The sequence below is a fragment of the Schistocerca gregaria genome, chromosome 5, assembly GCF_023897955.1.
Source record: "Schistocerca gregaria isolate iqSchGreg1 chromosome 5, iqSchGreg1.2, whole genome shotgun sequence".
Lineage (NCBI taxonomy): Eukaryota > Metazoa > Arthropoda > Insecta > Orthoptera > Acrididae > Schistocerca > Schistocerca gregaria.
In genome coordinates this window covers 120,866,890-120,877,691 of record NC_064924.1, presented here as the reverse complement: position 1 = coordinate 120,877,691, position 10,802 = coordinate 120,866,890, and the positions used below count along the sequence as shown (strand labels likewise).

At 39.0% G+C, this 10,802-nt stretch overlaps 1 protein-coding gene across 3 annotated transcripts in view; it reads right to left on the bottom strand.

Annotated features, from left to right (window-relative positions):
- Window positions 1–579: 579 nt before the first annotated feature.
- Window positions 580–10,802, bottom strand: part of LOC126272144 (cytochrome P450 6k1-like) — a 225,778-nt gene continuing 215,555 nt past the window's right edge. For all 3 annotated transcript variants that reach the window (XM_049974759.1, XM_049974761.1, XM_049974760.1), the window contains one exon: window positions 580–915. In XM_049974759.1, the coding sequence (XP_049830716.1) occupies window positions 749–915 (167 nt within the window). In that variant the 3' untranslated portion in view covers window positions 580–748. The remainder of the gene's footprint in view (window positions 916–10,802) is intronic.

Sequence of the window (10,802 nt, the reverse complement as noted above, 5' to 3'; positions counted from 1 at the left end):
AATGCAAAGTGGTGGACTTCATCCATTTCCGAGGCATACTGTGTCAATTTGTCAGTATTGTTTATTTATTGTATTTCATCCCGTGTGGAATTGCTGGTAATGGTGCCATTTGCCACTCTGCAGTAAAATGAGTTGTATAAGTAGTAACAGATTTTTTTAAACGAATTATAAGGTACAAATTTACAGTATTCATGTGCATTAGCAAAAGAAACGTTTAGCATGGAGGATACGGAGCACATCAGAAATGTTACTACTTCCTGGACGTAGGGAATTACTAACTCCAGATACTAGACATTTTATACAACAGTTCCGTTATTCAGATTCTTTCATTTGTCTAAACATCTTTTTAATAAATTACCTCAAAATGGTTTTTTTACAAAAGCATACATCTCTGTCCTTTTGATGTATCATTTCTATACCATAGAAGCATCTGAACATCGCTACTGACATCTATGGAATAGGCACTCAACCGGGAGCCAGTTGTATTAAGTAGCCATTAGATAGTCGATGTGAGTTTCCTTTTTGAGAAAGTAACGATCATTGCTACATTGTTTAAGTGAAATAAGTACTAATACCTGCATCACAGAAAGTAGTGTATTTATTTAAAATAAGTGCACAAGTACAATGTATAAAGCCGTTGGGAAAGTTTTATCTGCGTCTCATAATGCTTAATTACATAGACAGCACAAACTTCAGGCATCTATATTGATCACTCTACTCCTGAATGTTGTTCTTCATTGTTGTCCTCCTAGAAACGCTTTATAAACTGAAGATGGATTCCACTTTTAAACAAGGGGATTATGGACCTAGGGTGGTAATCCACGTTTGCTACTGTCTTCTGCGTGGTTCGTACGCTATACTTTGACAGTATGTTCACGAGACCCACTTTGGTTTGCAACAGGCCCATCCTCATACCTGAAACATATATACAGATCAAATTATATAGCTGTGTCAAGTGATTCTAAAACAACATATTCTGTACGTTGTGGAGGCCGGCCTCCTATTCCCCGTTAGTTTGCATGAAATGACAAGCGACTTCCCGTTATGTCCAGAGCAACAGGTTCCGTGAGGAACCACTATCCCTAAACTGTAATCACTGTTGGACACAAGCAGAGGTATGTAGTTCATTATCGTAATCTCCAGCAGTGTCTCAGCTTAGATATGGAGTTAGGTAGAATCACCTGGGCTACTTCTTTCAGTCTGCCACCATGATTGAAGGAGTGTATTGAATTAAATATGGAGAAGGGGGGGACTAGTATTTCGAAAAAGTTCTTTATAAATTGACGAATAATTTGATTTTCGGTAAAACCATGCAGAATGTAAGAAATGAACACGATATTTTCATTAGGACCGAATGGGATGGACATTTTAAGTAGGTCACTATTTTCAATGAGAACTTTGTAGCTGTGCAGATGTCGCAGATGTCAAAGATTTCAGTAAAGTTCATGAAACCAATCTATTTGAGTATGAGTATATTGGACATGTACAACTCCAAATGTACCACTTGCACTATGAGTTTGCTAAAACTCATTTCCAGGAACCAAGGTTAATTTATGCTGATAGCTTCATCTACTGGGTGAAGAACTGCGATCCATATGAAGTAATTAGGTGTCATGGTAATGAATTCAACACATAGGTAAGACAGCTGATAATTCTTACGGTATTTTTCCTCGGAACAAGGTTATCGGTTCAATGAAAGCTGAGGCAGATGATTGCCGATTGTGGAGTTTGTGGTCTAAAATATATGCGTATCACACAATAGATGGAGTCCCCCAGAAGCGGACTAAGGGTGTGCGACGTGCAGCATCACGTGCCCTCGTGGTCCACGTCTTCTTGCAGTGACCGTACGGTGGTGTTCGCGGTGTTCCGCCGCAACCTCCACATTTCGTACAGCAAAGTGGTATTCAACGAGAGGCCAAGGGATGTACAATGTGCTGCAATCTGAAGTTGGATTGTCACCTAATGGCGCTAAAAGAGCCATTGATGGTGACAGGTTCAAAACCCTCCCATACTCACACTAATAACTTTAAGCGCGAGAGGGGGTGGGACACTCCGTTAGTGTGAATGAGAGAGAGTGAGTGAGTGACTGACTAAGTGAGTGCTTGCACCTAATAGTATGACTCTTCTATCATAGTAATGGGCTTAGTAATCACAAATTCCTTTCTTAAACATAAGAACATTCACCGGTATACCTGGGAAGGCAAGGGAACCAGATCTGTCATTGACTATATAATAACAGATCAGGAAGTCAGGAAGGCTGTGAGGGACACACTTGTATTCAGGGGATTCTTTGATGACACTGATCATTATTTAATCTGCAGTGAAATTGGGATTGTGAGGCCGAAAGTGCAGGATGTCAGGTCCATGTGTAGGAGAATAAGAGTGGAGAAACTTCAGGATAAGGAAATCAGGCACAAGTACATAACAGCGATCTCAGAAAGGTACCAGTTAGTTGAATGTAGTCAATTCAGCCGCTGGAAAAGGAATGGACAAGGTACAGGGACACAGTACTAGAAGTGGCTAAAGAATGTCTTGGAACAGTAGTGTGTAAAGGTAGGATGAAGCAAACAGCTTGGTGGAATGACACAGTCAAGGCAGCCTGTAAAAGGAAAAAGAAGGCGTATCAAAAATGGCTACATACTAGAACTCAGGTAGACAGAGAAAGTTATGTTGAAGAAAGAAACAAAGCCAAACAGATAATTGAGGCATCCAAGAAGAAATCTCGGGAAGACTTTGGCAACAGGTTGGAGACTATGGGTCAAGTTGCTGGAAAATCATTCTCGAGTGTAATTAGCAGTCTTCGAAAGGGTGGTAAGAAGGAAATGACAAGTATTTTGGAAAGGTCAGGAAAACTGCTGGTGAATCCTGTGGATGCCTTGGCCACATGGAGGGAATATTTTGAAGAGTTGCTCAATGTAGGTGAAAATACGATCAGTAATGTTTCAGATTTCGAGGGAGAATGGGATAGGAATGATGATGGAAATAGCATCACATTTGAGGAAGTGGAGAAAATGGTCAAGAGGCTGCAATGCAATAAAGCAGTTGGGATGGATGAAATGAAGTCGGAACTCATCAAATACAGTGGAATGTGAGGTCTTAAATGGCTACACAGGATAATTGAAATGGCCTGGGAGTCGGGACAGGTTCCATCAGACTGGACAATAGCAGTAATCACGTCAATCTTTAAACATGGAAACAGAAAAGATTGCAACAACTACAGAGTTATCTCTTTAATCAGCGTTGTGGGTAAAAATCTTCTCAGGTATTGTTGAAACGAAAGTGCGAGTATTAGTTGAGGACCAATTGGATGAAAATCAGTGTGGGTTTAGGCCTCTTAGAGGTTGTCAGGACCAGATCTTTAGTTTACGGCAAATAATGGAGAAATGTTATGAGTGGAACTGGGCATTGTATCTATGCTTTATAGATCTAGATAAGGCATATGACCGGGTTCCTAGGAGGAAGTTATTGTCTGTTCTACGAGGTTATGGAATAGGTGGCAAACTTTTGCAAGCAATCAAAGGTCTTTATATGGATAGTCAGGCAGCAGTTAGAGTAGACGGTAAATTGAGTTCATGGTTCAGAGTAGTTTCAGGGGTAAGACAAGGCTGCAAACCTGTCCCCATTGTTGTCCATATTATATATGGATCATACGTTGAAAACAATAGACTGGCGGGGTGAGATTAAGATATTTGAACACAAAATAAGCAGTCTTGCATATGCAGATGACTTAGTTGTGATGGTAGATTCGATTGAAAGTTTGCAAAGTAATATTTGAGAGCTAGATAAGAAATGTAAGGACTGTGGTATGAAGATTAGCATCTCCAAAACGAAAGTAATGTCAGTGGGAAAGATAAATAAACAGATTGAGTGCCAAATAGGAGGAGCATAGTTAGAACAGGTGGACGGTTTCAAGTACTTAGGATGCATATTCTCACAGGATGGCAACATAGTGAAGGAACTGGAAGCGAGGTGTAGCAAAGCTAAAGCAGTGACCGCTCAGCCACGATCTACTCTCTTCTGCAAGAAGGAAGTCAGTACCAAGACTAAGTTACCTGTGCACCGTTCAATCTTTCGACCAACTTTGTTGTATGGGAGCGAGAGCTGGGTGGATTCAGGTTACCTTATCAACAAGGTTGAGGTTACGGATATGAAAGTAGCTAGGATGACTGCAGATACTAGTAGATGGGAACAATGGCAGGAGGGTGTCCATAATCAGGAAATCAAAGAAAAACTGGGAATGAACTCTATAGATGTAGCAGTCACGGCGAACAGGCTTAGATGGTGGGGTCATGTCACACGCATGGGAGAAGCAAGGTTACCCAAGAGACTCATGGGTTCAGCAGTAGAGGGTAGGAGGAGTCGGGGCAGACCAAAGAGAAGGTACCTGGATTCGGTTAAGAATGATTTTGAAGTAATAGGTTTAATATCAGAAGAAGCACCAATGTTAGCACTGAATAGGGGATCATGGAGGAATTTTATAAGGGGGCTGTGCTCCAGACTGAACGCTGAAAGGCATAATCAGTCTTAAATGATGATGATGATGATGATGATGATTCTATCATAGCATAACTATTGCATGTGTGATGTATAGTGTACCTGGATGTGTGAGTGCTTGTGTGTGTGCATGTGCGTCTCTCTCTCTCTCTCTCTCTCTCTCTCTCTCTCTCTCTCTCTCTCTCTGTGTGTGTGTGTGTGTGTGTGTGTGTGTCTGTGTGTGTGTGCTTGTGAGTGTGTTTGAGTGTGAGTGTCTGTGTTAATATATATGCCTGTGTGTAAAGATATTCTGTTTATTTTTTTATTTTTCTCAAAAAGTAGCGTAATATCTATGCACGAATATATACGCAAGATGCCCTTGAACAAGTTTTTTTAGTTATAAAAAAGTTAAAAATGTGCAATTTATAAAGATTATAACATATAAAGATTAAAAATGAACTAAAATCATCAAAAAAGCAAAAATTTTCAAATGAAGGAAAAACATAGTTTACAAAAAAAAAAAAAATGTTCAAATGTGTGTGAAATCCTATGGGACTTAACTGCTAAGGTGATCAGTGCCTAAGCCTACACACTACTTAACCTAAACAATCCTAAGGACAAAGACACACACCCATGCCCGAGGGAGGACTCGAACCGCCGCCGGGACCAGCAGTGAGTCACCAGTGTGAGTTCCACCCAGTTCATTTTGGTGCAGCTGTTTGCGATGAACATTTCTTTAGCATAATCCGCGTCATTGTATTATTCAATTATTTCAACTGCTTGAGGTGGATAATGTGAAGAGCCACCTAGTTCAAACCATAAATTAAAGTCCTCTATTTTGGGTGGAACTTCACTAGTAATAATATTAGTACAGGGGAAACTATACCTCGGCAGTAGCTGTAGACAGTACTGAAATGCGAAGTAAAAACTTTTTCAACCATTACTATTATTTTTAGAACTAAGCACTAAATAAAAAAATTTCAAACAGTGACAAGATACTGTGAATTTAAAAGTTCCTATTCCTGGAACAGGAATGCCAAAGCGCTACATGTAAGCTTTGATCCCACTGTACGACTACCATCCTTTTTTTTAAAAAATCATCCATCCAAATATATGAAACTCTTGTATGTAGTGGGAATTAAATTCTAGTTTCAATATAAAAGAATATTTTTGAAATATTTTTCAAGAACGTAATTATCTTGCTTTAATTGACCATTCATTTTGCCCAAGATAATTTCAATTTGATTCAGAGTTACATTTGAGTTCAAACATGATAAAAGCCAGAATAATATAAAATTTAATAAGCGTCTTGGTGCTGGATGGCAGTCCTAATTTCATCGCTTTTGTTGAATGTCGTTGAAGATAAGGTTTATGCGAGAAGTATTCTTGGCATATGATTCGTTCATCATATTCCACGGGGTGAGATATACTGAGCGACGTCATTGCGAGTGTCCAGGCCTACTGATTTAAGAAACTCATAGTTCTGTAGTTTCCCCCAGTGTAAGCGGATTTCGGGCAGTAGCGCTGAGATGATTTTATCGCTGCCAATAGTCACTACAATTATAATGAAACTAATCTCGGTAATTCAATTATCTATGTAATTTAACCGAACAAGGACTCGCAACTTTTTGTTCTCCCTCTTCCATGTCAGCCATTGTCTGGTACGCTTATAAGATACATTGCTTAGGCTGTGTCACGTAGAAACATTGTTATTTGTGCTCATTTTGCATAATAACAACTATTTAAGTTCATTTGTTTGTTATTACGACTAATCATAGCTTTATTCCTCAGCTTTTTTCAAGAATTTGATAATTAAATGTGGCTTACTTTGTATGGGGATGTCTGTTACTGAATGATCGCATATTAACGGCGCCAATCAGTGTAATACGTTAGGTGTGCTTTCAGAATTGAACCTGCATCCAAAATTTCACTTTTCCCAAAACGAAGTGCTATATTTTTTAGGTGTCAATTACGTCCGAAAACTATACTCGCCAACAGACAATCCCAATAGAGGAGCAGGGCTAAAGAATATAGTGGGAATTAAATTCCAGTTTCAATATAAAAGAATTTTTTAAAACGTTTTTCAAGTACATAATTTTCTTGCTTTAATTGACCATTCATTTTGCCCAAGTTAATTTTAATTTGATTCAGAGTTGCATTTGAGTTCAAACATGATAAAAGCCAGAATAATATAAAATTTAATAATAATAAATAATAAAATAAATAATAATTTAAAACCACCATTAAAAATGGCTCCCTTAGTACAGAACTTATTTATGTATGTACAAATGTATGTATATGTATCATTGTAACTTTGGTACCTAAAAAAAATTATAAATTTTTGTTAATGAAAAACCACTTTAACGAAATACGAGTCAATTTCAACAAGCTGGGTCATAGGAGACGTGGAGTACGGTCCTCAAAGGAAAAACCATGGCTCGAGACATTGCTGAAGGGCATTACTGTTTTCCTTTGCCCTGGTGTGCACAAGTCAGTTAGGGAGCGTTAAATTTAAAAAAACGTTGCTCACAATAGCTTGTAAATTTTTTGGCGAATCTTGCGAAACGAAATGTCGGCAAGATGGCCGCTTTTTAGAACGACTGAGAATTGTCGCTAAATTTTTTGTCATAAATCGCTGCCCATTAACAGTAATTCCTATTAAATAACATTTGCCGCGTGTAATTTGAGTAGAATTAACGGTCAAGTTTATTAAAATCAGGGAAGCGTATTTTTTTAATTGATGGGCAAGGTTGGTGGAAATATTAAAATGGCTACACCGTCCGGGGTAGAGTCAGGCACAGACAATGACGAGCAAAATATGGCGAGTCACGAAACTCAAAATAACGAATTATCGGGGGGTGAAAATGCACCTACAACCGAACGTGATGAAGAACCCACCTAGACTGAATGATTACCTACTGATTTCTAGGAACAGTTCACATTTTTCAGAGGACGCAAGGTTTACATCGCGCTGTTCGTGAACAAAATTCACGCATTAAAGTAATTCACAAAAATGTAACATACAGTTTAGATGCAAAACTACAAGATGTGACTGACAATTTAGAGGCAAAACTACAAAATGTGACTATCAATTTAGAAGCAAAACTACAAACTGCAGCCAGTGCAATCAAAACTAGTATGACTGTTAGTTTGGACGCAAAACTTCAAAATCTGACTGTCAGTTTAAATAGAAAACTTCAAATAGAGGCCACTGAAATTCAAAATAATTAACCACATTAGTAAACGAAAATTTGAACGCCCCATCAGATACACGAAAATGATGCCACATAAATTCGTGACGACCTTGATAGAAAATTCAGTAAAATTGAAACTAATTTGAAAAATACTATTGATGGCTTTGAAGAAATGCGAAAAACATACAAGCACTATGCCGAAGCTGTCAATGATGTAACCAAGCAGGCCGCGCAAATTAATGCAGCACAAAGTACATTAGAAAATTCTGTGCAGCAAGTAGCGGCACAGGTATAGTCATCCGCTATCGAAGAGGAGAAATTTATAGAAGCGAAGTTTGTAGATAAGGCAATCAGTTTACTCTTGACTCTATAAACTGGATGAACATGAAAGACGAACAATTTCAAGAATGTTTACGGAACGAACTGCCTGTAACCATAAAGAAAACTACAAACGAAGCTTTGTATACAGCAAACATGTTTCTGAATGGAAACAGACATTTACACAAGAATTAACACGTTTAAAAAGTAGCTTTCAGCTATAAAAAGCGCAGCCGGTGAGTCTGATTTACGTGTCAATAAGTTGCTACAGACACGGACTGGGACATCTCGAGCAGCGACATCAAGCAGCTATTCGGCAACAATGCCCAGTCCGAAATCAGCTCACATAGCTTGTGAACGGGTTCAAATGGTTCAAATGGCTCTGAGCACTATGGGACTTAACTTTTGAGGTCATCAGTCCCCTAGAACTTGGAACTACTTAAACCTAACTAACCTAAGGACATCACACACATCCATGCCTGAGTCGCGTGGTTCCGGACTGAGTGCCTAGAACCGCTAGACCACCGCGGCTGGCAGAGGTCGTTGTTCTGGGTACTGACTTCTCAGGATAATGCACCAAAACTGCGTGAAAACGTAACCACATGTCAGTTCTAGTATACCATATTTGTCAAAAGAACACCCGTTTATCATTTGCATTTCTTCTTGGTGTACCAATTTTAATGGCCAGTAATGAATATAAATAAGACGAAATACTGGGGTGAACCAATGCCCAAACAAGAAATCGTATGGCTGTTCGTTTCGAAATTACCAGTCTCAATAAAAGAAAAACTACTTCATGTACCAGACTCAGACGTTGAGCTTTTTATGTCAACGCTTGATTCTATTAAGGTGTTGCACGAAGAAGCGAAATTGAGTGGGGGCAGTAATGTTCAAGTATCATCAGTAATAACTATTGCCAATATCACAACAAAAACGGTAATGGTAACAAACACGGGAATAGTTTGCCTCAATCTTACAACGGTAATAATAACCTAAGACAAAGCGATGGAAGAAATTGTCCCCGTTTAATAAGATGCGTCGCAAGACATCAGATATCATCCAGGTTACGGTAATTACAACAGTAATAACATAATCAGCCAAACCGCTGGCAACCACTACCACAGCAGTCAAACAGTAATTGGCATCCTAATACAGGAACCAACACAGTCAGCTGGCGCTGCTGAACACAATAGTTGTGGACAAAACTGGAGGCAGCAGCCACCAGTAAGCATTACAGAAGTGGTGGGAAAGACTACGCCCAGCACTTCAGAGGCGTTAAACTAGATGCGACCTCATACAGCCCTCATATGGTGGTAGCGGAAGAACCAGGGGGCAAATGTCGTGAGAACGTGTTTCACTAAGATAAAATCAGGACAAAAATCTGAGTCACGAACTTTGCGAAGAAAACTCTTTGTGTAAACTAACAGAAAAGGAAACAATCCAAACTGCATTTCACGCAGTAGTAGGTGGAATACAAACCACAGTATTGTGGACACGCGCGATGCTACAAATTGTATGGCTTTAGGATTCTATAATAACATTTTTAAACTTCAGACACCACATACGCTGCCGGTACACAAGTGTAGGATCATTGGTGCATTTGTAAATAAGTCAAAGGGAATATAAACGCAGACTCAGGTATTAGCTGAGTCAGGTAATGGAGCTATAGAGAGCACATTCCTGGATTGTGAAGGTTTATCAGTGAGCTGCATATGGGGAGCAGATCTCTTACAAGAAAGAGATGCAGTGATTGACCTTTCTTGAGGCACATGTATTAAAAGTAAATGGGAAGGGGATAGCCCTAACACTCATTAAAAGCAAGCCTGTTCACAGTAAGTTATGACAAGGAGTCCGAATCAAATACATAAAACCAGAATCAATTTTATGTGACAATCAATTTCCTATGTTGCCAGACCAAACACAGCCCAGTCAACAGCAATTTGATGTACAGTCTTGCAAACAAGGAATACAAAGCATCGTTTATGAATCAGTTTATTTAAATACTGTACAACAAAACGAACTGATTGACCTTATAAACAATATATGTCTGTTTTTGATGAAAATCCCCGTATAATTAAATTATAAGTGTAAACAATGCAAAATGAAATGAGATGGCCCTCAACTATGTACCCTCAGACTCAGTGTTGATATATTAAACGTTTTGGCTAGTTTCGTTGTCTAGGGGCTGGGATACATGGTTGCCAGATTACAAACCAAGTGCTGCTCAGTCTACAGTGTACAATATGAACATACACATGAATCGAATGGTCGAAGGTTCCTATCATTCGGGAATTGCAAATTTTTGACGTTACATAGAAATCTATAAATGAAAGATTGCAATTAAAGAAAATCTGCAGGGACTATCTTAACGACTTTGAATGATGAGTACGATAGCAGAAGTACCTTTAATAATGCCCTTTATTAGTGTAAAACACTTATTGGTGTCGATGGTGCAGGAATTAAATAAAATATAAGTTGAATAACAGGGAAACAATAGATTCCTACTTACGTAATTAGTTATAAACAACAACAGAGCTCGCGAGATATTCACGTCTAAACGCATACTACATCTTCGCTCGAGAAGCCACCGAAATCTCACAAGTGCACAAGTCGTCACTACGAAATATTCCTATCTCCGGTGACAACGCGCAAACTGCTCCAGGGCGCCACAATTCGCCCGTTACCTCACAAAATAAAGCCTCACGAAACATTTTGCCACTCTACCTATCCTGTCCTGTGGGCCAACAGAGAAGCTGTATCAAATGAAATTCGTCGCACGTTAGAATGGGATATTATAGAACCATCCATGTCACCATA